This window comes from Perognathus longimembris, chromosome 8, assembly GCF_023159225.1.
Source record: "Perognathus longimembris pacificus isolate PPM17 chromosome 8, ASM2315922v1, whole genome shotgun sequence".
Lineage (NCBI taxonomy): Eukaryota > Metazoa > Chordata > Mammalia > Rodentia > Heteromyidae > Perognathus > Perognathus longimembris.
This window is the reverse complement of record NC_063168.1, coordinates 14,412,738-14,438,931: the sequence shown is the minus strand read 5'-3', so window position 1 is coordinate 14,438,931 and position 26,194 is coordinate 14,412,738. Positions and strand designations below refer to the sequence as shown.

The 26,194-nt window shown below is 40.1% G+C and overlaps 1 protein-coding gene across 1 annotated transcript in view; it reads left to right on the top strand.

The window, feature by feature from the left end:
- The window catches only part of Dnah6 (dynein axonemal heavy chain 6), a 164,161-nt gene that overhangs the window by 87,259 nt on the left and 50,708 nt on the right, over nt 1-26,194 (top strand). The window contains exons 39-50 of the mRNA XM_048353555.1: nt 1,436-1,593; nt 2,931-3,062; nt 7,994-8,165; nt 8,907-9,053; nt 9,710-9,783; nt 11,926-12,080; nt 15,191-15,422; nt 18,159-18,311; nt 19,560-19,700; nt 21,634-21,876; nt 23,432-23,599; nt 25,298-25,533. Of these exons, the coding sequence (XP_048209512.1) occupies nt 1,436-1,593; nt 2,931-3,062; nt 7,994-8,165; nt 8,907-9,053; nt 9,710-9,783; nt 11,926-12,080; nt 15,191-15,422; nt 18,159-18,311; nt 19,560-19,700; nt 21,634-21,876; nt 23,432-23,599; nt 25,298-25,533 (2,011 nt within the window). The remainder of the gene's footprint in view (nt 1-1,435; nt 1,594-2,930; nt 3,063-7,993; nt 8,166-8,906; nt 9,054-9,709; nt 9,784-11,925; nt 12,081-15,190; nt 15,423-18,158; nt 18,312-19,559; nt 19,701-21,633; nt 21,877-23,431; nt 23,600-25,297; nt 25,534-26,194) is intronic.

Here is a 26,194-nt window from a genome sequence, read left to right as displayed (position 1 = left end):
AAATAAAAGGTGTGTCTTGGTCAGATTTATGTTGCTGTACTAAAATACTTGAGACTGATTACTCTATAAGGAAGAGAGGTTTACTTAGCTTGGCTTTTGGTGGACAGAACTCTGTGGCAAAAGCCTGTGTAAGACAGGGAGAAGAAGAAAGAGAGCAAGCTGGGAAAGCCACATTTGCCACCATTGTGATCATCAATCCAGTCCTGTGAGAACAAGAATGCATTCCTTCAAGAAAAGCACTGATCCCTCTCACAGCCCAGAACTTTCACACTTAAGAGCAGGCTGCAACATGAACTTTAGATAATTAGACCACAGCAAAGAAAACTCTGTTCATAGCATGTTTCGTGTGCTAAGTACCTACAGATCTTGCTGCTAACAGGCAAGCCATTTCTTTTTTTTTTCTTATTTATTGTCAAAGGGATGTACAGAGAGGTTACAGTTTCATACTTTAGGCATTGGATACATTTCTTGTACTGTTTGTTACCTCCTCCCTCATTCCCTCCTCCCCCTTTTCCTCTCCTCCCCATGGGTTGTTCAGTTGGTTTACACCAAACGGTTTTGCAAGTATTGCTTTTGTAGTCGTTTGTCTTTTTGTCCTGTGTCTCTCGATTTTGGTATTCCCTTTCAGTTTCCTAGTTCTAATACCAGTATACACAGTTTCCAATGTACTCAGATAAGATACAGTGATAGTGCAGGTACAACCACAGGAAGGGGATACAAGAGGATCATCAACCATAGAAGCTACAGTTGCACATGGCATGTTGAAAGTAATTACAACAGTGATTTATCACTCGTTTCCATAACATAGAGTTCATTTCACTTAGCATCATCTTATGCATTCATAGGGGCACAATTAGGCTCTTTCTCTTATCACCTTCAGCCCGGAACATCCTCAGCCTAAACCTAAATCAATGTTCTTTTGTTTAAAACCTTTACATCTGGCACACCAAGTTTCTGAATTCAATGGGGAGTAAGCATGAAACTATGTGTGTTTCTCCAGCCAGAACTTTCCGCCAGGTATTGATACCTCCAAGTTTCTGCCTGCAGTCAGATATTTTGGGTCTGGGTCAATTTTAAAAAGGCAGCTTTGAACCTCATTTAAAGCTCCTAAACCAGGTGTGTGGCTCCCGGTACTGAAGGTGGAGGGAGGTATGAGGCTCCCTGCAGTCTCCTGAAGTACATCCTCTAGGCTCTGGCTTCGGGGTCCACTTGCCCAGCCCACAGTCCTGCTAGGTGGCACACCCAGAGTTCAGACTCCGCTGCATTTTCCTCCAAATGCTTCTTAAAGGATCCCAACACCTTATTCCTCCAGGGACCCAGCCTCAACATGAATTGGGGTGAGGATGATCACATTCAAACCATAGCAGCTGGGTCTTCTATTTTCTGAGGGCAAATGATAACTCTTGCATAAAATTCATTCTGTTTGTTTCCACAGGAGCACCAGGAAACAAACAAGTTGTGATATTTGTTGATGATTTAAACATGCCCAGACTAGATCGCTATGGCTCTCAGCCTCCAATTGAATTACTTCGACAGTATCAAGATTTTGGTGGATTTTATGACAGAAACAAACTTTTTTGGAAAGAAATACAGGTTACTTTTCATTTTAAATTGCTTGGTGTGTTCAGATTTACATACCAAGGAAATATAGTGCATTGGCTTGCTAGATTCACCATAACAAAATACCAGACTGGGTAGCTTAGACTAGCTTCTCCTAATGCTGAGGGATGCAATGGATGGCTACAAGCCCAAGATCAGATGTCAGTAGAAGTTGTTTCTTCTGGGGCCTCTTTCCTTAGATTATAGGTGGCCGTCTTTCCCTCTTTACATCAATGGATGAGTCTGGTATCTGTGGCTAATTATACTACCCTCTAGACTAGGAAGTTAGAAATAGATTTATTCAACCCTGAGCAGGTAGCTCACACTTTTAATCCTAGCTCTTCAGAAGGCTGAACTCTGAGGATCAGATGCCATTCAAAGCCAGCCTGACAAGAAAGTCTGTGAGATTCTCATCCACCACTAACCACCAAAAAAGCCAGAAATGGAGCTGTGTCTCAAGACACAGTAGAATATCAGCCTTCAGCAAGAAAGCTAAGGCACAGTGCCCAGACCCTGAGTTCAAACCTCAGTACTGGCACACACACACACACACACACACACACACACACACACACACACACCACACCACACACACACATGAAAGAAATAGGTTTATTTAGGATAATAGTCCTGATCAAGGACAAAGGGGGCACATCTGGTGATAGCCTTCTCACTGGCAGAGCCTTGGGACAGTGCTGGGCATAACGCAGAGAATGGGGTGTGTATGGCTGTGTGTGTATATGGGGGTAGGGTGTTCCAGGCCCTCTCCTGTCAATACTCAGTAAGGAGGACTCTGCCCTGATGACCTTGTCTAACCCTAAATATTTCCAAAAGATACCTAAATAAGAGCTGGATGCACGGCTCAGTGGTAAAGCTCCTGCCCAGCAAGCATGAGGTCCTGAGTTCAAACACCAGTACCACCCACAAAAAAAAGTTGAATTAATTTTTCGACTTCCTTTGTACCGCACAATGAGGATCAAACCCTGACATGAATTATGGAGGTAACAGAACACTCTAGATCCCAAAGGAATATTGGAAGAGATTAATTGCTCTCCACACACCTACACCCTGTTCTCCAGTCTGCAGACAGCCAGAGTGGCCTTTCCAAAAGGTGAAAGGCAAAGCTTTATTTGATCTTATTTGATCTTGATCAACTTGCTTAACCATCCAGAATGGTGCTTGATTTTTCTCATCCATGGTCAGAAGGAATAAGTCACTTCGTGGGTACAAAAACGTAATCCGCTGTCAGCTCCTGACAGATCCTTCAAGAACATTAGTTCTGAGTCCTGCCATTGGGAAGGGCAGCTCTCATCTCTTCTTCTCCCCTGCAGGATGTGACCATCGTGTCCGCCTGTGCGCCTCCAGGAGGCGGCCGCAACCCCGTGACGCCCCGCTTCATCCGGCACTTCAGCATGCTGTGTCTCCCCATGCCCTCAGAGCACAGCCTGAAACAGATTTTTCAGGTGAGTGTGGGTGGAAACTCAGACACGAGGGGGAAAGGAAAACGTGTCTTCCAAGGCTGCCCCAAAGTGGCCCATTGTGTTTCTGGGGATCACGTGACCCTCCTCCCTGACCAGAAGGCCGTGAACAGGGGGAGAGCAACTGGCAGCTTCTTGCATTGTTGCCTTCTGTATTTCTTCTCTCAAAGGTAGTTCTAGAAATGCAGTAAGGCATGTGTCCAAACATGATCTCTACCCTTACAGAAGACTGTGTAGTGAGACCTTTCCTGCAGCACTCTGCACATGGTTGTGTGTATGTGTGTGTTCACTTGTGTGTGCACTTGCATGGGTGCGTGTGTGCACACCAGTCCTGGGTCTTGAACTAGGGATCGAGACTCTGTACCTGAGCTTCTTTTCCTCAAGGCTAGCACACTACCACTTGAGCCACAGCTCCACTTCTGGCTTTTTTGTTAGTTAATTGGAGATAAGAGTGTCACAGACTTTCCTGCCCAGGCTGGCTTTGAACCACAATCCTCAGATAATCATCTTCCTGGTAGCTAGAATCACAGGCATGATCCACCAGCTCCCAGCTTGCACTTGATTCTTGGTAGATCTGTTCCACAGCCTGGTGCTTACCTCCGTGCACCTCTCAGACTTCCCCTGCAGGTCTGTGTGTCCTCCAGGGAGCTCCAACTCAACACACTTACACACTTGAGACAGGAGTCATCACCCCTCCTACCACCGCTACAAAGAACAACCCAAGTTTCTACAGTCCGTAGTCATTTTCTTACGGGGTCACTTCCTCAACCTTTCAATGGTGGATGTAATAGTGCCTAACAGCGCTCAACATGTTTGATAATTGAGACATTATTTTGAACAGAATGACAGAGACCGAAAGGCAGGTGGCAGAGGAAGATGAATTGACAGGAGGAAGAAATCTCAGAAATAGGAAGTGCTTGAGTTGAATAGAGTTACAGAGATGGAAGATAGGGAATAAGTGTGCACGTAGAAGAAGACTACTCCAAAGATTCTGACTTTGTCAATATTGTTCAGTAGTACAGGTATTACATGAGTCTCTACATTTACTGACATCAGCCTCCTTTTCCAAAAGAGGCCCTCTTAAGAAGAAAGAGAGGCAGAGCCCGCATGTACAGAAATTTTCTGTCCAAACTAATTAAGCTTATATATTCAAAGGAAATTATTTCAAATGAATATGAAGTTGTTTAGGATCCTATTTGTGTCATAGATAAATGATATATAAATAGTTTGGGAGGGTACTTTAGAAAATGAAAGGATAGGCACTTGTTTCCTATTATTAAGTGCAAAGGCCTAATAAGTGCTTAATAGATCAAAGCATGAAGGAATAAGAGAGTACATCAGCCATTCATTAGAACAGTGTGTGTGTGTGTGTGTGTGTGTGTGTGTGTGTGTGTGTGTGTGTGTGTGTGTTAGGGCTTAAACTCAGAGCCTCATGCTCTCATTTGGCTTTTTGGATGACAACTGGTATACACGTGAACCACCAGTGCCGGGATGATTTTTAGGCATGTCCCCCCATTTTTCAATCTTTCTACTGTAACTATATTTGAAGCTCAAAGTGCATCTTATGCAGACTCACTCTTGTGATGTGATGAGGGCTGAGAAGTGTCCCAGGCAGTTTATGCCTGATTAAATAAATACTGAATTTGCAAATTCTTTCATTTCTTAATAAGTTAAAGCAAATTTGGGAATATGCCTACAAAACTGTCATCCAAAGTGCCTTTTTGTTTGGGAAGGAAAACGTATAATCTGGGTTCTTGGGAAAGGAATGGTCCTAACCCTCAGCCCTCTGATGGGTTGTCACATCCATGGAAATATGTCCCTCTTGGGGACACAGAGCAGACACAACACAGCCGAACACTTGCCGGCTGGAGCCGCCTCTTCCCACCCACTGTGACTCAGAGACTTACAATGAAAATGCACCACCTCGTGGGAGGAAATCGAAATGAAGTGTGGCAAAACTCAGATATGCTGGAGGTCACTGGGGAGGAATGGATTCAAGTGGGGACACATATTCCTCTCATTACCAGACCAAACGGTATATTTTATCAGTAGATTGAAAGGGCTTACTGCAGGCTCATGCATTGCAAACGTCATATTTAAGCACAACCCATGTCAGAGACTTTATAGCCTTCTTTCTGCCCTATCCTTTGTTATTGAATGGGGGAGGAAGAACCTGGGAGTAACTAAGAATAGAAAAGGAAAATCAATAAGTTAAAATAACTTTGTTGTGGGCTGGGAATATGGCCTAGTGGCAAAAGTGCTTGCCTCCTACACATGAAGCGCTTGGTTCAATTCCCCAGCACCACATATATGGAAAACAGCCAGAAGGGGCGCTGTGGCTCAGGTGGCAGAGTGCTAGCCTTGAGCGGGAAGAAGCCAGGGATGGTGCTCAGGCCCTGAGTCCAAGGCCCAGGACTGGCCAAAAAAAAAATAACTTTGTTGTTAGGAACACATGTACTAAATTGATTTTACTTCTACCACATAAAAGAAGCCTATGAATCTAAGAATATGTGTAATATGGATATATAATATATATGCATATAAGTAATGTATAATAATGTATAATAGGTTTAATCACCTATTACTTTTTAACTGATCCGTAGAATAATGACATATTTCCTTTGATTATGTGTTGCAAGTTAGTTCAACAATTCATATATGCAAAACTAAAGATAAGTCATACTTTGCACAGATTTGGAATCTGCTTGCTACAGGTGACTCTTAAACCACAATTCATACATGCTTGTGGAAATGTATGGGGCAAAATACGCATCTCTTTATATTTTAAGGTTAAACTAAACAGCATACAACCAATTTAATGGATTTCATTAAATAAAATATACTTTAAGACATACAGCAGTAGTTGAAACCATATTTGATTTCAAAAATACACATAAAGCATCGTTCCCTGTGAGACTCTGGTTTGTGTGCATAAGAAGAGCTTTGCAAAGTTGTTGAGCGTGTTCTGTAAGCCAGATGTGTACAGAAACTACCAAGACATGGTTTTCATAGCCTCAATGATAATGTGTTAATCTTATCTTGGTTTTCTTTTTTCCGCGGGGGGGTGGGGTACTTTTATTTTTTGCTCTTCCTGATTTTTTTCTCTATTTTTACTTTCTTTCTATAGAGTATCACTACGTAACCTAGGTTTGCCTCAAACCCTTGATCCTCCTACTTTTTAACAATATCTATGAATGTCAAGTTAGCAAATATTTATTCATTAATTAAACAGGCATTTGCTGAGCCCTTATATGCTAGATATCAGTGCATCATTTTAAACAAAATAGATGCCATCTTCATCCTAATAGAGCTTCCACCATGGAGAGAGATAATGACTGAATTCTATAGATACATGCAAGAATCACTGATATGTATGCTAGAAACTGAATGCATTCAGGATAGACATGCTGGAATTTTTATATTTACAATGTATATATTTCGTGTACATGTTTATTAATATAGTATATACATATATCCCAATTTCTCTATATTTTCATCAACTTTGAAGACTAAGATTACATTTATAATTTTGAGTAGATATTCCTGCTCAAAATACCACATAAGTGAAAAATGTTAAGCTCATTTTGGGGGACCCAGAAGGAGAATACCTCAAAAAGGCAGTTTCTAAAATTCACTAAAGTTGCTAAAAAAAAAAAAAAAACTAATTAATGTCCAGCAAAAGGCCCACTACAAACAAATGCTTTGGTCTATTTCAAAAGATCTTGTATATGAGGCCCAAATCTAAAATCACTAACATAACTCACAAGCAATCTGCCACCATTCATGGGATGGGGATGAGAATTTATTTTTAAAAACTATAATGCTTTTCCTGAGCCCCTGGAGCTGGGAGGGGCTAACTCTACTCAGGAACGGGCAGGGCTAGCTCATAATTAGGTATTTGCAAATTGCAACACTTTAGGTATGAGCTGAGAGAGACTAATAAGCAGACTTATTTTGGATTGGGAGATCAAGGAAAGCCTCACTGCAAAGGTTGCATGTACCTCAAACATGACGGAGAAGGAAGCACCTGCCTAGCAGAGGCAGATACTTGGTACTCCCCTAGGTGCTAGGAGAGAGGAACAGGAAATGTAGAGATTGAGAGAAGGAGCATGGGCTGTTAAAACCAATGTAGGCGGGAAATAGGGAAGGAAGAGGAGAGATGTGGAACCCAGGGAGGTTAGACATTAGGGGAGCTGTGATGGATTTGCATGAATAAAGGGAAACAAGGGAGATAAAAGTAGAAGAGAAGAGTCTAGTGAGTGGAGTGAAGGGCATGAAGAAGGCCAGATGAAGAAAAGGGAAGAACTGACTTATGTAACTATAACCCCTCTGTATATCACTTTAATATAACAATAAAATATTATAGTTTAAAAAAAGAAGAGGGAAGAAGAGTGAAGTAGCCAGGGGAAACAGAAAGAAGCAGGTGGATGCAAGCTAGATTGTGGGGGACAGAGAATGGGAGGTATCATCAGATATCCAAGCTTCTGATGGAACTACAGTGAGGATGAAAGTTCATACTTACAAGTATGTTGCATGAAAATAGGACTCTATGGGACTGTTGATCCCTCACCCATAAAAATCAGAGATGAGATTTCATTTCCAGATTCATTTGTACCCTTCCAACAGGACTCTCTGGATGTACAGCAGGAGGGAGACTAAATTACTTGAGAGTAGTTTTGTGGTGTATCCACAGGTCATATATGTGCCATTCGTGTATTCTAAACAATCACAGAAGAGGGAAATGAGCCCATTCTTGAAAATATCCTCAAATGAACAGAAGAGCTTTCACAGTCAAGATACCTTGGTGTTGGAATTTGGCTTTTTACTTATTGTTAGAAAGAGTATCAAATTTAGAGTATTTGAAAGATAAATATTTGGTTTAAAAGAATGCTCTGCTGTTATGATTTTTGTTCTAGGCCATCTTAAATGGCTTTCTGAGTGACTTCCCACCAGCTGTAAAGCAAACTGCATCAAACATTGTAGAAGCTGCAGTTGAAATTTATAACAGGATGAGCGTTGATCTCCTACCAACACCAGCCAAGTCCCACTATGTCTTTAACTTGAGGGATTTATCCAAATGTGTGCAAGGTAATGTACCAAACCCCTCTCTCTAGTCTTCACTCTCCATGCTCCATTGTCCCGAAATCTCCATAGAACCATGTGTACACAGGTGTCTGGACTTACCGGGAAATCCCAGAGCATGCCCCGTTCAAGTCTCCCCAGTCCAAGCTGAACACCAGAGATTTTTCAAATCCCTCTCATTTCTCAATCTCATCTGATGACTTATCTTTAAGTGAAATGCTAGAAGGAATCACACCACAACTGCTTCATCTCTATAGACCGTCAAACCTGAAAAAAAGCCTTTCTAATATCCAAATCAAGCCTTCCCCTTCTTTTGTGTACAGAGTCACTAACTTAACTGTGCTATCATATACTTCACCCTCTGACTCTATCCTGTGCTTTTAGTCTATACGGTTTTAATAGTTTTTTTCTCAATAATAATAAATACTGATTTTTAAATGCTCAGGATAATGTGAGTAAAACCCATGTCCTAAGGAAATGAACATTGCTTAAACTATAAAATTTGACCACTTCACACAATCTAAAATATATATATATCACAAAATAAGATAAATGTTTTGTCACATAATGCATTCCAGTTTTACTTTCAGAAACTGAGGGTCTCATTATTCTCTGCATACATACAGTGAGCAAGCTCTTCTGGCAATGTGTGGGTGAAGTTGGACTTAATGATTTCCTAGTTAAATAAATTATTACTACATATTCCATGCAATGCAATTTTTTCCCTTTCCCCCCCACTAAAAACAGGTATTCTTCAGTGTGATTCAGGAACAATAAGAGAAGAAATGCAGATATTCCGACTCTTTTGCCACGAATGCCAAAGAGTATTCCATGATCGTTTGATTAATAATGAAGACAAGCACTACTTCCATGTTATCTTGACAGAAATGGCCAGTAAATATCAATCTTTATTTACATTATTTATATTCATTTTCTTCAGCAGCTCAGGTTTTATAAATATTATGGCAATTATTTTCCTGAAATGTAAAAAGGTTCAATATTTTTTAATTCATTATGAAGTAGAACAGAGAAAACAGTCTGTGTGCCAGTGGCTCACATCTGTAATCCTACCTATTCAAGAGGCTGAGACCTCAGGATCACAGTTCAAAACCAGCCCAAGCAGGAAAGTCCTTGAGATTCTTATCTCCAATTAACCAGCAAAACAACAAACAAAAGGAAAGCCAGACGTGGAGCCAAGGTTTAAATGGGAGAGTGCTATCCTTGAGCCAAAAATCTCAGGGACAATGCTCAGGCAGAGAGAGAGAGAGAGAGAGAAAGAGAGAGAGAGAGGCAACATCTTATCTGATTGAAAATCATGATAATTAAAACAATCTAATCCAATATCTACTATGTCACAACAGTTTTCATCTTAAATCTGAGGAATTACCAACCAAACTAAAGCAGCATGTTGTAAACATGGTCTTTACTCAAATTTCATTTATAGCAATTAGGGCTTTAGCAAAGCAGCTACTAACATTTTCTGCATATCTTATTGAAAATCTGCATTCTAGCTTATCATTATACCAAATATTTTTTTCATATTTGAACAGACAAACATTTTGGAATTTCAATTGAGCTGGACTATTTTTTAACCAAGCCCATCATATTTGGAGATTTCATTAAGGTGAGTATACTACTGTATTGCTTTCACTGAACTTGAAAATTATAAAGCATTTGCTATTTTCTGAGCCACACATTGTTGTTGTTGAGGGTTGAGCTCAGGGTCTCATGCTTGCTAGGTAGATGTTCTTTGAGCCACACATCCAATTAAAACATTAGCTGTTTTCTGCTTCAACTCCATCTTTGACAAGAACTTTCCATTTGTGAAGGTTAAATGTCTGAACTGGGTATAGACAGGTGATTGCCCCATGACCCACGGACCTACAGTGGATTATGCAACCATTTTGCCAGAGCGTAGCCACACCCACCATTCACTGATATAGATGCTTTTGCCCTAAACAGCAGAGCACAGTATAAGACATAGACGGGGTATCCTTTATGAAGTCCATTGACTCTTGACCTAGTGACATTCACTTCGGTAACAGTTTGAATCAGCAAGGAGGCAGAAAGGTTTAGTCTCTTATCTAAAGAATGGAATCTCTTTTGTTCAGCATTTGCTCAAATGTGTCCAGAGATGGCATTGTACTAGTTTATTGGATTATTATGTTTATATAAGAAAATCCCTCTTCATTTCAATATACCTCAAATTAGCAGCAAATTTTCATATCCATATGTGTATGTACATGTATATATATATATATATATGTATGTATCCTTTCATATATATAGAGAGAGACAGACAGGGACAGAGAGAAAACTGAGCTTTGAACTCAGGGCCTCACATGTGCTAGGCAGTCTCTCTACCCATGAGTCATACCTCCAGCTCTTTTTTGCACTGGTTATTTTTGAGATAGGGTCTTGCTTCCTACCCCAGTTATGTTTCTAGCCCAAAATTGCCTATTTCAAGCCTCCATTCCTAGCTGGTATGACAGACACATGCCAACACAGCAGACTTCTTGCCATGGAGATGGAGTCTCAGAAACTTTCCTGGGAACTAGGATTCTCCCACTCTCACCCTCTCAAGTACCCATAATCACAGCTGTGATCTGCCAGCTCCCAGATCCTGTATTTTCTTTATAAACTTCTCAAATCAGTCCTTCAAATAATATCTATGCATTGACTTCTTTTGCATTCTGGACCTGCCTGGAACAAATCTTCCATTTAACCCCACATTCTTTTTCTGGGTACATATTCACCTTGTTCCCAAGCAAGCAGGGGCAATATCGTTTTTTGTTTGTTTGTTTTTGTTTTTGTTTTTGTTTTGCCAGTCCTGGGGCTTGAACTCAGGGCCTGAGCACTGTCCCTGGCTTCTTTTTGCTCAAGGCTAGCACTCTGCCACTTGAGCCACAGCACCACTTCTGGCCGTTTTCTATATATGTGGTGCTGAGGAATCGAACCTAGGGCTTCATGTATATGAGGCAAGCACTCTTGTCACTAGCCCATACTCCCAGCCCCGGCAATATCGTTTTTATTCACCCTAAGCCCCTAAATTCCCTGTCAGAGTTGATGCATAGCTAAATGCTGGATTCAATGACCAATGAGCTCATCTTCATATCAGATGTATGCACTGTGATTATTTCCCTCAGATAACTATTACCACCTGACAGACAAAAATATAAATAATGATGTGTGAAATAAAAATCTATTTAAAGTAATCATTTAAAAAACAGTTCGGAGTTTGTTTCCAAAGATTACATTTCCTGTGTGGCTTTGGTGATGATATTATCACATGAAGAATAATTCAAAGGAGAAATGAAGACAGGACTCTTCTTGGGTTGCATGGGTATTTTAGTACAAATGAAAGTGCCAAGGGGAGTTGCTGTAGCCGAGAAAAGAGATCGCAATTGAGCCAAACAGGAATTCGGTTCCCTTAAGTTTACACCTGATTTTTATTCCCACAGTTTACTAAATCCTAGACAGCTGCTTATAAAAGCTACATATGTGCTAGCACAATTGTTTTTAACCATAACAATCCACCATGTGAATTTTCAGTTCAGTTTTCTAATGTCAGTTACCTAAGAGTATAAAATCAAAGTGTGGGATGATACAAAGAAATAAAACCATGTTCTTAGCTCCAATGTGAATTCTATTACAGAAAGAGCATTGAAATTACAATGTAGTACTTGAAGAAGTTAAATGAAATGGCTTTCCTGTGTGTGTGTTTATATATCATATCATGATTCTTCTCCCATCAATCATCTTACAGTTTGGAGCAGATAAAGAGGATCGAATTTATGAAGATTTACCTGATATGGAAAAAATCTCAAATGTTCTACAGGACTACCTTGATGATTATAACCTCATAAACCCTAAAGAAGTAAAGTTGGTGTTTTTCCAGGATGCTATAGAACATGTTTCAAGGTATAATACTAAAAGATGCCTAGTTATGCACTGATTTTATTCAGTTTCTTTTCTTGTGTCAATAATGGGTCATGAACTCAGAGCCTTGTGCTCTCGCGTGACTTTTTCCTCTTAAGGCTGGTGCACTACGACTTAAGCCATGACTCCACTTCTGTCTTCTTGTTGATTAATTGAAGGAAAGGGAAAGTCTCAAAGATTATGTGCCAGGAAACGTTGGACTCACATTCTTCAAATCTCAGTCTTCTGAGTAGCTAGGATTACAAGCATGAGTTGCCAGCACCAGCTTTTATTTCTTTTGCAGTAAAGAGTAAAATTCAAGCGATATAAACTCTTTAAAGAGGTTTCTGGCTGGAATAGAGTCTATTAGCAATTGTCAATGTAAAGATTTTTTTGTTGGTGGTGGTGGTGGTTATGGGACTTGAACTCTGGGCCTGGACACTATCCCTAAGCTCTTTTGCTCAAGGCTAGCACTCTACCACAATGAGCCACTGTGCCACTTATGATTTTCTAGTGGCTAATTGGGGATAAGAGTCTTGCCAACTTTCCTGCCTGTGCTGGCTTTGAACTACAGTCCTCAGATCTCAGCCTCCTGAGTAGCGAGGATATAGACATTAGCCACTCGCACTCAGCAATATATATGGCAAGAAATTTCTTTAGAATCCCAGGTATTATGGTTGTTGCTAAATATCACTATATTGTTTTGTTCATTTTTGTATGTTCTATCTTGTTACAAAAAGAATCTGAACCAGGAAATTTGAAGGGAATACCAAAATTGAGAGACACAGGGTTAAAAAAAAGACAAACAACTACAAAAGCAATAGTTACAAACTGTTTGGTGAAAATGAACTGAAAAACTGAACAACTCATGGGGGGGGGGGAAGGAAAAGGGAGGAGGGGGAATGAGGGATGAGGTAACAAACAGTACAAGAAATGTATCCAATGCCTAATGTATGAAACTGTAACCTCTCGGTAATTCAGTTTGATAATAAATATATATATATATTTTTTTTTTTTAAAGAGTGGAGGTCAGACAACCAAAAAAAAAAAAAAGAATCTGAATTGGTTTACACAGATACCTGTACAGTGCAAGGCTAATTGCATGCATGTGTAAAGTGAGGGTTCAAGATTATAGCAAAACCAACTGAAGCCAGGCACCAGTGGTTCACATCTGTAATCCTGGATATCCAGAAGTCTCAGATCCAGAGGAATGATTGTGATTGGAAGTCAGCATGAACAAAGCATCTCCAAAATAACCAACAAAAAGTTAGTCTGAAAGTATGGTTTAGATGGTAGAGCACTAGCTAAGCCAACAAACTAGGCAAACAAGAGGCTCTGAGTTCAAAGTCCAGTACCATCATCTCCTTATGAGTCTGATAATAATAGAATCTATCTGCTTATGAGTGTGATTCGTGCCTATTTCAAGTACCTATTCAGAGGCATCCTGACATGTCCAACATGAATATATATAGCCCTTGGGGCACACAGCACTTTGTAAAGTGGCTTGGGTCCTGGAGGACAATTCTGAGGATTAAAATGAGGCTTGTGGGATGAGCCAACACCTGCTTCTTGCAACTTCTGGTACCTGTGTATCCTTTGGAACATTTACGGTAATGCCACTCAATGTGCATATAAAGCCACAGTGTAGAGCATCTCATTTAACTGTCACTGTAGAAGCATGGATCAAGTGGTAGAGGACCAGCCTTAAGCAAATGAGAGACTGAGGCCAAGGTCCAGAGTACTGGCATCGAGTCCCTCTAGTGTTTAAAACAAAACAAAACTGGGCACCCATTATGCCTTCGTTGCTTCTTTGCATAAGTAAGCAAACACATTTACGTGTTCTTATTTCTGCACTTTTCTTACCCAAAAGAGCTGTCCAAGCCTGATTCCAGTGGCTCATGCCTATAATCCTAGCTACTCAGGAGGCTAAAATCAGGATTGTGTTTCAAAGCCAGCTTGGAGAAGAAAATCCAAGAGACTCTTACCTCTAACTGCCGAAAAGCTGGAAGTGGAGTTGTGGCTCATGTGGTAGAGTGCCACTTGAATGAAAAACTAAGGGACAGGGTGACATTGTTCAAAAAGAAATGTATTCTTCATCTGCCTTATATAATTTTAACCCCTTTACATCACCTTTACAATAACAATAAATAAAATTTTAAAGATAAATAAAAATAAAAGGATAAGATTTTTTTAATTAAGGGATAACACCCAGGCCTTGAGTTCAAGCCCCAGTACCAGTGCAAAAAATAAAATAAAAATTTCTATTATGGCTAGGTACCCGCAGCTCACACCTGTAATCCTGTCTACTCAGGAGGCTGAGATCTGAGGATCGTGATTCAAAGCCAGCCTGAGCAGGAAAGTCCAAGAGACTCTTATCTCCAATTAACCAGCAGAAAATCAGAAATGGAGCTGTGGCTGAAAATGATAGAGTGCTAGCCTTGAGCAAGCAAGCTCTGGAACAGCCCCTAAGCCCTTAGTTTGAGCCCCATGACAAAAAAAAAAGGAGGAAGAGGAAGAAGAAGAGAGAGAGAGGAAGAAAGAAAAAAAGAGGGGGAGAAATAAGGAGCAAGAAAGAAAATAGAGAAAGAAGAAAAGAAGAGAAAGACAGAAGGAAGGGAAGGGAGGGAGGGGAGGGAGGGAGGGAGGGAGGGAGGAAGGAAGGAAGGAAGGAAGGAAGGAAGGAAGGAAGGAAGGAAGGAAGGAAGGAAAGAAAGAAGGAAGGAAGGAAAGAAAAATAGAAAGAAATTTTTCTTGCTCAACCTTGTTAAAGTAGAGACCTGGGCTTGCCAATGTAATGGGCAATTTAAGTTGTAGTCTAGATTCATTAAAAATCCTTTACACTTGGACAAAGAGGGAAAGAAATGTTACCTTAAATTTGCATATAATGTTATCTTAAACTTGCATATGTAGACACAGAGGCTACCGCCAGCCTGTGGGGGAAAAATAGGAAAATAGAAAGACACTGGGAAAGACCTAACCATGAGCTTCAGGTACCCTGCCCTTTACTAGTCCAGATCTGCTCACCTCCACCCTGTCTCTGCAGAGTATGTCCCAGAGCTTAAGCCACATCCTGTAACCTTCAAATAAACTGTCATCTGTGTTACTTCCTGCAGAATTGCCAGGATGATCCGCCAAGAAAGAGGGAACGCCCTGTTAGTGGGAGTAGGAGGCACAGGAAAGCAATCTCTCACCAGACTCGCAGCTCACATATGTGGTTACAAATGCATGCAGATCGAACTCAGCCGGGGATATAATTATGACACTTTTCATGAAGACCTGAGGAAGTTGTACAAAATGGCTGGTATAGAAGACAAAGATATGGTTTTCCTTTTCACCGACACCCAGGTACATTATTGATGTGATTGCCTGTGTACCAGGAAATATATGATAATATAATCCAACATGTTCTTCAAACAGTTTGTAGTATGAAGGTCAGAGGTTGTTGCCTCTGGTGACACTTCTTTTATAACACTTTTTTATTTGCTTTATCAAGCTTCTCCCTTTTGATTCTAAGTAACTGTGATCAAAGGTAACAAAGTTTTCATCTTGGGAGTAAGAAACTAAAGATAGCAGCAGGTAATAAATTCTTACTTTAGATGTACATGAATGCATATATTATTTTTATAAATGGGTTTTACTCAAGAAAAAGTACTAAAAATTCTATTCAGATCAGATTAATTCTAAAATTAAAGTAATATTACAACTAACTCACTGATCTTAGCTTTAATAGCAAAGGTTTTTTGACATTAATTCCATTTGGATATTTTAACTTTAGGAAAAATAACTTTTCTAGAAATCAGCCAAGAATAAAAAGTGATAGACTTGGGGTTGGGAATGTGGCCTAGTGGTAGAGTGCTTGCCTAGCATGCATGAAGCCCTGGGTTTAATTCCTCAGCACCACATACACAGAAAAAGCCAGAAGTGGTGCTGTGAAGGACAGTGCTCAATCCCTGAGTTGGAGCTCCAGAACTGGCAAAAAAAAATAGTGATAGACTTGAGGACCAGGCACCAAGACTCATCCCTAGCTAAGCAAGAGGCTGAGCTCTGAAGGTCACAATTTGAAGCCAGCCCTGACAGGAAAGTCCATGAAAATCTTATCTCCAATACATTTCCAAAAAGTCAAAAGTGGAGCTGTGGCTCAAGTGGTAGATAGAGCACTAGCCTTGAGAAAAAAAAAAAAAGGCTCAGGAACAGCACCCAGGCCCTGGGTTCAAGCCTCCAGGAGAGGCACACACACAGAAAACTGAAGTAAGAGATGTGACGCATTAATATTCTGAACTCCCTTTTAAGTTTTAAAACTTTTTGAAAGTAGCATTAATTGCAAACACAAATGGGAAAACATTTTAATGTCTATATATTAGTATATGTAATATATATTAGCATAAAATTATTTATTACAAATGAAAAGACAAGCACAATAATAGACAAAAATAGAGTGTGGATAAGAAACTCCTAGAAAGAACCGTACAGCCCCATGAGTAATCAATTGAATGTAAATAAATAAAATACTAGTAGTCTAGCCTTGCAAATTGACAAAAGCTAAAAAATAATTATTATATTCAGTGTTAGCAAGGGTATGGGAAAAACAGGCCTGCTCCTTCTTCCTAGAATGTTTATAATCTAGCAACATCTTTCTGGAAGATGCTAACTGCAAAATGTAATTGCAGCCTTTTAATTTAATTTATATATAATAGCTGTGTACAAAGCTATATGTGCAAGAATAGCTACTGTATTTTTAAATGATAACTTAAGAGAGTCCCAATGTACCAGGAAAAAAAAATTACATAGTTAAATTTTAGCATTATCACATAATAAAACACTACATAGAAGATTAAAAGTATATTGAAGAAACTTACACAATAACTAATGCAAAATGTTTATGATAATGTAAGGTCTACCCCCGGGAGGGCTCCATGCAGATGCCCCCACCTGTTTAACTCTGCACCCAGTGCCTGAGTTAGCTAGGTAACTCCTCTTTCTCTGAGTTCACATCCAATCCACCTGGCCATATCTCCCATCTTTTCCTATATAACGCAGCTCAACATGAGTCCCCCTTCTCTTTTCTTTTCTCTCTTACTCTTTCCTCTCTTTTTTCCCTTCTTCCTTCCTCTTTATCTTCCCACACCCATCTTGTGTGGGCTGGCAGTTTGCTTTCCCCCAATAAACTCCTTTCTTCCTGAACCATGTGGCGGGTTTCCTTTCTGGCGAACCTTACAGATATATCATATTTTTATGTACGAAAAATCAACTCTGGGGCTGGGGATGTGGCCTAGTGGCAAGAGTGTTTGCCTCATATACATGAAGCCCTGGGTTCAATTCCCAAGCACCACATATACAGAAAATGGCCAGAAGTGGCACTGTGGCTCAAGTGGTAGAGTGCTAGCCTTGAGCAAAAAGAAGCCAGGGACAGTGCTCAGGCCCTGAGTCCAAGCCCAGGACTGGGGGAAAAAAAAAAATCTACTCTAAGCCAGGTGTTGGTAGCTCACTCCTATAATCCTAGCAACTTAGGAGGCTGAAATCTGAGGATCTGGTTCAGAGCCAGCCCAGGAAGGAAAAGGAAAAGGAGATTTTAACCAATTAACCACCAAAAAGCCAGAGGTGGAACTATGGCTCAAGTAGTAGAGAGCCATCTTTGAGCAAAAAAACTCAGGGGCAGCAGCAGGCCCTGAGTTTTAGTTCCAGGGTCAGCATAAACAACAACAACAACAAAAAATCAGCTCTGTAGTCTATTCAGTTTAATGTATATGTAGATAGTTATTTCATATGTTCAACAAGAAAACATCTGGGTCATGAGCTTGTGGATGATTTTGTCTTCCTATCAATCTTTGATTTGTTTACCTATAGTTTCTAAAAATTCTAATATTAAAATATTGTATACAGAATCTTTAATATTTCTTACCTATAGTTTTTCTTATCTATAGGATTTCAGGATTCCATCTCTTTTTTAAGATTCTCTTCTCTTAAGGATGAAGTTAATATGAAGTTAAAACATGCCTTTTAGAATGAATTGTTGCTCAATAACTCTCATATAACAACAATAAAGTGACCGAGTTCTGATGATCATTCTGCTTTCTTCCATAGATCGTAGTGGAGGAGTTCCTAGAAGACATAAATAACATTCTGAATTCGGGTGAAGTGCCTAATTTATTTGAAAAAGATGAACTGGAACACGCTTTAGCAGCCACCAGACCAAAAGCAAAAGAAGCTGGAATTCCCGAGGGGAACAGAGATGAGGTAGCACATGCCCAAATAGTTGCATGACTTTCTATACACATGTGATCTGAGCCTTTAATTTAACATTCCACAAACCCTCTTATAGAATCCATAGAGTTTTTCAGTATAGCTTCTTGGGTAAATTTATGCTTTCTTTTCTGTTTAAAGAGTTGGTTCCAGACCTCTAAATATTTGCATAAAAGAGGAGACCCTACTGCTGCCTCGTAGAGGCAGTCTTGTCCAAACTAGCCAGCTTCTTTTGTCCTTTAAGTACAACTTTATTTCACACCCTGAAGTGTCCTACTTGAGTGGGGCTGTAGACAAGAGTCTAGTACATTTGGGTGGGGGGTCAGTTATGGGGCCTGAACTCAGGGGCTGGGCTTTATCCCAGCTCTTTTACTCGAGGCTAGAGCTCTACCACTTTAAGCTACAGCACCACTTCAGGCTTTCTGATGGTTAGTTGAAGATAAAAGTCTCACGGACTTTCCTGCCTGGGCTGGCTTTGTACCATGTTCCCCAGATCTCAGCATGTGTACATAAACATTGACTAAAGTATGATATACACAGCAGAGGATTGCAGTGGAGTAACTTCTTCAAACAGCTTATAGTTTAGCAAAATAAATACCAGGAAGCCAAAATGTGTTGTCAGGTAGAGGAAGATTAAGAGGAAGAAGGGCAGACAAATGGAGAGAGAATGAGTGAGCAAGCACACTTAGAATATTCAAAGTACGTATGTGAAATACAAACCAGGTAACCTGAGGGGGTAGAAGGGTTTGGGAGAGAAGGGGGAGAAGGATAGAAGGTATTATTGATCAAGATGCACTGTATTCATAAACTGACATGTTGAAATGAAACTTCTTTGTACAAATCCTTAGAGATGATTCTCTAAACTTTTTAAAAAAGAAATCTCTTCAAATACACAGATCAGGAAGGCCTAAAATCACATCTAGAATGAGACTTATATTCTTTTAGTATAAATAGTATTTTTGACTTTCAATCAAAAGGCTTTGGTTTAACCCAAAAAGGAATAATTAATGTGGATTCTGTAAAAATCCACTATAATATGTGGTTTTCACTGTTTCTAGTCTGTGTGAAAGAGAAAGGTTGGCACAGATGGTAAACAAGACAATTCATGTATCAATACTACCATCACTATTTAATATCAGCAGCCTCCAATATAGTCAGCACTTGTTCTCATTAGTTAATTAGCCAATACTTCTTTTCATTGCTGTGTCATCTTTAATTGAAAAATATTGTTCTTTTGGTCAGGTGTTCCAATACTTTATCAGCAGAGTCCGTCAGAAGCTACACATTGTTCTCTGCATGAGCCCGGTTGGGGAGGCCTTTCGTTCCCGATGCCGGATGTTTCCATCCCTTGTGAACTGCTGCACCATTGACTGGTTTGTCCAAGTTAGTGACACCCTGGATATCTCTTTGAGAAGTTAGGTGTGTGTGTGTGTGTGTGTGTGTGTGTGTGTGTGTGTGTGTGTGTGTGTGTGTTGGTCCTGGGGCTAGAACTCAGGGCCTGGATGCTGTCCCTAAGCTTTTTTGCTCAAGGCTAGTTCTTACCTCTTGAGCAACCGCTCCATTTCTGCTTTTTGGTGGTTAATTGGAGATAAGAACCTCATGGACTTTCCTGCCCAGCCTGGCTTTAAACTGCAATGCTCAGACCCCAGCCTCCTGAGTCGGTAGGATTACAAGATGAGCCACTGGCACGCAGCTAGATTTGCTCATTTTGCGGGGCTAATAAATTGAGAATAACTCACAATTAGCTTTCAAGTCTACTAGGAAGTTACTCATGTCAGGGATAATGGTGACAGTGACAGTCATAGGACAAAGACAAAACCGAATTTATAAAAGAAGACGAGATGGCTGAATTAGCTGTTCAGAAGTTGTCAGATGTTTTCTGTTAATGGTTTTTTGTTTTTTTTTTTTTTTTGGAGGGGAGTCATTTCTGGGGTTTGGACTCAGGGCTTCTCTCTTGTTTGGCTAGCTGGCTTGGATGACACTATACCACTTTAGCTATGCCTCCAGCTTGTACTTTTGTTAGTTATTTTGGAGATGGAGTCTAGTATGCTTTTATGCTTGGGCTAGCTTTGAACTGTAATCCTCCAGATCTTAGCCTCCTGAGTAGCTAAGATTACAAGCATAAACCACCGGGATCTAGTTTATCAGAGATCTTGAAAAGAACTGTGTCGGTGGATGGTGAGGAAGAAAGTTCAACCAAGAAGAAGGAAAATGACTCAGACACATTATAGGTAACAATTTTGAGAACTTTTGTACAAAGGAAAGCAGAGAGATAAAGATAAGAGCTAGAGGGAGTACAAGGTCAAGCAAAAAGTATTTCAAATGGGAACTACAAGCAGAGGGTATGAATGATGTGCACAAGCGTGTGTGTGTGTGTGTGTGTGTGTGTGTGTTTTCATGCTGGCAAAATGATCCAGAAAAGAGAAATATGTTGATAATACAGCATGCAACATTAAGCATTTTGGTAGCATCATCCATGAATAAGCAGTATGTATGGGAGGCATCCACTGGTGACAAGGCTTCCCTGAGCGGGAAGTGCACACAGCTTGCCCTTGAGTAACAGGAGAGGAGACACAGATGCACATAGTGGAAAAGCATGTTGGTAGGAATTCACCAAAGCTCTGTTTGCTTCCAGTGTTTCGTTTTGTTTTTGTGGCATGAGAAGCAAAATCATCAGCTGAAAGTAAAGAGGAAAGCAGAAGTGTTAGCAGTCTGAGGACATAGAATAGAATAGAAGTATTCACTTAAGAGAATTCAGAAGAGGCATATTAGAAAATAGAGATGCATTTCTGGGTGACTTGGAGGAGCTGGCTGCCAGGAATTGAAAATGGGTCCTTTCAGCATAAGGTATGTTTCTCTACAGCCATGCTCAACTGCTCTGCTAATGACTGGCATGGAGTCACAGAGAATTGTGTTTGGCTAAAGTTAGGTGAACACGAGGAAACAGATGCAAAGGAGGTGAAGTGTGGACAAGATGGCAATTACATTGATGAAGCTGCTGCATAGCAGAGTGAGCACATGAGGTCTTCATCACAAATGTGATTCATTCATGGAATTCCAAAGACACACAACCACTCATTCTTTCAATGAACAAATAATATGAAACAGCTTCTATGTGTCTGACCCAGCATTGGTCAACGGAGTTGAGCCCCTCTCTAATCCACAGAGAACTCCTTTGAGTTCACTCAATACAGAGATAGGAGTGGAAAGAAACTACATGAAAGAAGGGAGGGAAAGTTATAGTGAAATAGAGTTTTCTTTATTGTTAACCTGCTACAGACTGAAATGACCAACAGAATTTCTTCTTTATCTGCAGTGGCCCAGGGAAGCGCTTCTTTCTGTGTCAAAGACGTTTTTCTTATCTGTTGACACGGGTAGTGAAGAACTGAAAGAAAGGCTTTCCCTCATGTGCGTGAACGTTCACTTGAGCGTCTCCCAGCTCGCAGACCGCTATTACGCCGAGCTCCGCCGGCGGTACTACACGACCCCCACCTCCTACCTGGAGCTCATCAACCTCTACCTGTCGATGCTCACTGAGAAAAGGAAGCAGCTGGTCACAGTAAGTGCCATACAACACTGTCCAGAAAAACTTCCCTGCGTTCTTTTTTTTCTTTTTCTTGAGCCCAAAAACACATACAGAGTCATATGTATATATATATATACATATGTATATATATACATATATATACATATATATATACACACACATATACAGTATCAAACTGCAAAGCCCCTTTGAACAGTTTAATAAAATAATTAGCAGGACGCTGAAGCACACATGATTTGTTTGAGTGGGATGGAGGTTAAGAAGAGGGAAACAGATGAATAAAGAGAGGAAGGAAGGGTGAATACAGTCATAATACTTAATGCACATATGTGAAAATGGAACTAGGAAACTTGAGGAGATGGATGGGGTGGGATAAATGGGAGAAGGGAAGAATGATGACCCTGATCAAGATGCAGTATACACATAAGCAGATATTTGAGGGCTGGGAGTATGGCCTAGTGGCAAGAGCGCTTGCCTCCTACACATGAAGCTCTCGGTTCGATTCCCCAGCACCACATATATGGAAAATGGCCAGCAGGGGCGCTGTGGCTCAGGTGGCAGAGTGCTAGCCTTGAGCGGGAAGAAGCCAGGGACAGTGCTCAGGCCCTGAGTCCAAGGCCCAGGACTGGCCAAAAAATAAATAAATAAATAGATAGATAGATAGATAGATAGATAGATAGATAGATAGATAGATAGATAGATAAATAAACAGACATTTTAAATTGAAATAGTAAAGGCATTATGGTTTTTATATTCAAAATGTTCTTCAGAGGATTTTTACTTCATGAAACATATGCCTTATAAAATCAATATTTTTAATACGCCAGTTTAAACCACAAAATATAATAGCTCTTTTGGTATCATTCCTTTATTCCTAATCAAGAACTTTGCTAGACACCAGTCAGCGGCTCACACCTGCTATCCTAACTGCTCAGGAGGCTGAGATCTGAGAATCACAGTTCAAAGTGGACCTAGGCAGGAAAATCCATAAGACACTCATCCCCAATTATCTATCAGAAAAGAAAAAAGCCAGAAGTGTGGCTAAGATGCTAGCCTTGAGAGGGAGAAAAAAAAAAAAAAAAAGACTCAAGGACAGCAGTTAGGACCTGAATTCAAGCAACAGGACTGGAATAAATACATACATACATGCATGCATACATACATACGTACTTTAAAAAGAACTTCAGTACTGGAAAGTAGGGTTCAGATTAAGCAACCCACAGCCAAGTACCCAGTACCGAGTTTCTCCAGGGTCTCACCTGTGCTCACCATGAGTACACCGGATCCCTCAGCCTGGCCACCAGAAGGCGCTGTCTCAACTTGTTCAATGGCCCTCCCTCATTCATTCATTTTATTCCTCATGCTGCTGTGGTGAAAGACAAGATCATTTCCTAGAGTTGTATTACCTGAAGATCTTTCCTAACTTGCAATATGTACACAACTTGAAGTATTACAAATTAATTGACTAGTTCTGACAGCGTTAAAATCGAATAGATGAGTAGGAGATACCAATAAACTTAACAGTTTATAATGCTCTTATAATAGAAATTTTTTTGTTGTCATGTAGGCAAAAGATCGGGTGAAAAATGGTCTCACCAAGCTACTAGAAACAAATGTACTAGTAGATAAAATGAAATTAGAGCTTTCAGCTTTAGAACCTGTGCTTATAGCAAAATCTCAAGATGTTGAAGCTCTAATGGAAAAATTGGCAATAGATCAAGAAAACGCTGATCAGGTATGCCACATAATCTGATGGTATGGGCAGGGCTTTATTCAGCCATTGATCACTTACACAAGATCACATGTTTTATTAGAAAATCATATGCTTTATTATAAAATTATTATTAAATTCTAATTCTATGTTATATAATTGTTGTATGATTTATATATTATATAGAATTATGGAATTATTATAAAATCACATTGTCCTATATATTTTTTGCTTATTTTATTTTTTATTTTGCTGGTCCTGGGGTTTGAATTCAGGGCCTAGATGCTGTCCATGAGCCTCTTTGTGCTCAAGATTAGCACTCTACAACTTGAATCACAGTGCTACTTCCAGTGCTTTCTGAGTAGTTTATTGGAAATGAAAGTCTCATGGACTTTTCTGCCCAGGTTGGCTTCAAACCATGATCCTCAGATCTCAGCCTCTTGAGTAGCTAGGATTACAGGCGTAGGCACCTGTGCCTGGTGTTTTACTATATATTGCTTTAAAATAATTAAATGATAATTTTTATACCAGTCCTGGGGCTTGAACTCAGGGCCTACGTGCTATTCCTTAGCTGTTTCACTCAAGGCTAGTGTTCTACCCCTTGAGCTACAGTTCCACTTCCAAACGATGAATTTATTGATGCTATTTTTTAAAGCAATTTAGCTATGCCTTTGGGTTTGTTTGGGTTGGGTTTTGTTTTGTTGTTGTTTTTTTAGAGTTCTGGGGGCTTTTGCTTATTTGTTTTTTAAGCAAGATTTTACTATCTAGACTAGGCGACTGGTCTTTAACTCAATATTCTTCTATCTCAGCCACTAGAGTTCTGGTATTATATGTGTGTATGACAACACCTGGCTTAGAAATGATTTTAAATTATAAGCAACCTCTCTTTAGCCAGGCACCAGTGTCTCACACCTATAAACTTATCTACTCAAGAGGCTGAGATTTGAGGATTGTGATTCAAAGCCAGCCTGAGCATGAAAGTCCATGAGCCTCTTATCTCCAAGTAACCAGCCAAAAGCCAGAAGTGGAGCTGTGGCTCAAGTAGTAGAGTGCTAAACTTGAGGGGGGGGGCGGGAAACTCTAGGACAGTGCCCTAGCCCTGAGTTCAAGCCCCATGACTGGCACGAAAAAAACAATGAATGGGACATAGTTATAAGAAAAAAGTTATAAGTTATAAGAATATATAAAGCAACTATGGCTCTCCTAAGGAGGAAATTCTTGTTACAATTTTATCTCTATCATTATTGACATGGCATGAGATGGACAAAGAGCATAAAATGCAATCTAACTAATTCTCTTTTATCACTGGTCTAACCCAAAGGGAAAATACAGCTCATTATAATTGGCTTTATTTTCAAATGTCAAAATTCAAATACAGGTTAAGTCTCTCTTATCCAAAATACTTGAGGATCAGAAGTATTTTGGATTTGGGGTTTTTACAGATGTGGGAATATTTGTATATATAATGAGATACTTTGGACATAGGACCCAAGCCTAAACACAAAATTTATTCACTTTTCATATATACCTTAAATACATGGCATGGCCTGAAGGTAATTTTAGACAGTACCTTTAGTATGCCTGCATTTTGCCTAGGGCCTATCATATGAGATCAGGTGTAGAATCATTTTGACACTCAAAACCTCTCAGATTTTGAGTTTCTGGATTAAGGATGCCCAACCTCCAATGAGATCACTAAAGCAATCATATTTCAATGGTTAGGTCCGTAGTGTTGTGCAGGAAGATCAAGCAACAGCAAAAGTGAAAGCAGAAGAAACCCAAGCAATAGCAGACGATGCTCAAAGAGATCTTGAAGAAGCACTGCCTGCCCTGGATGCTGCCAATAGGGCACTGGATTCCTTGGACAAGGCAGATATATCTGAGATCCGAGTTTTCACCAAGCCCCCAGATTTGGTCATGACTGTGATGGAAGCCATCTCCATTCTCTTAAATGCCAAGTGAGTAACGCCCAATCATCTGTTGCCAGGCTATCCGGTGGGATTTGTTGCTGGTTTTTTTCCTCCATTTTTACAACAGATGCACACACACACACACACACACACACACACACACACACACTTGTGTGCTCATTCTCCTCTCCAACCTCTAATTTAATTGGTCATTCAACAAATAGATTCAGTAGGCATTGTTTTTCAAACTCTATTCTAGATGATGAAAGATAGAAAGATTCAAGTCTTTCTCTGTAGGAAGTACATCTAGTGGGGAGGTGTGTTCTGAGAAGCAGATGCTCAGCTGGTGGTTGGACCAGGGGGAGCACTCACAGCCCATGATGCTCACGGAATGGGAGGGAACTGATCACGCAGTGATTACAGTGCTGAAAGACCAGTCGTGCCTCATCACTGTTCAGATTTCATCTTGAAGACATGTATCTTCCAAACACTCATTGGCAATAGAATTCTTTTTGTTTCAATAAAAAATTATGTTATAGGCTGGGTGCCAGTGGTTCATGCCTGTAATGCTAGCCACCCAGGAGGCTGGTATCTGGAATCAGAGTTTGAAGCCATCCCAGGAAGAAAAGTCCCTAAGACTCCTCTCTCTAATTAATCACCAAAAAGTGAGACGTGCGGCGTGGCTCAAGCAGTAAAGTGCCAGTCCTGA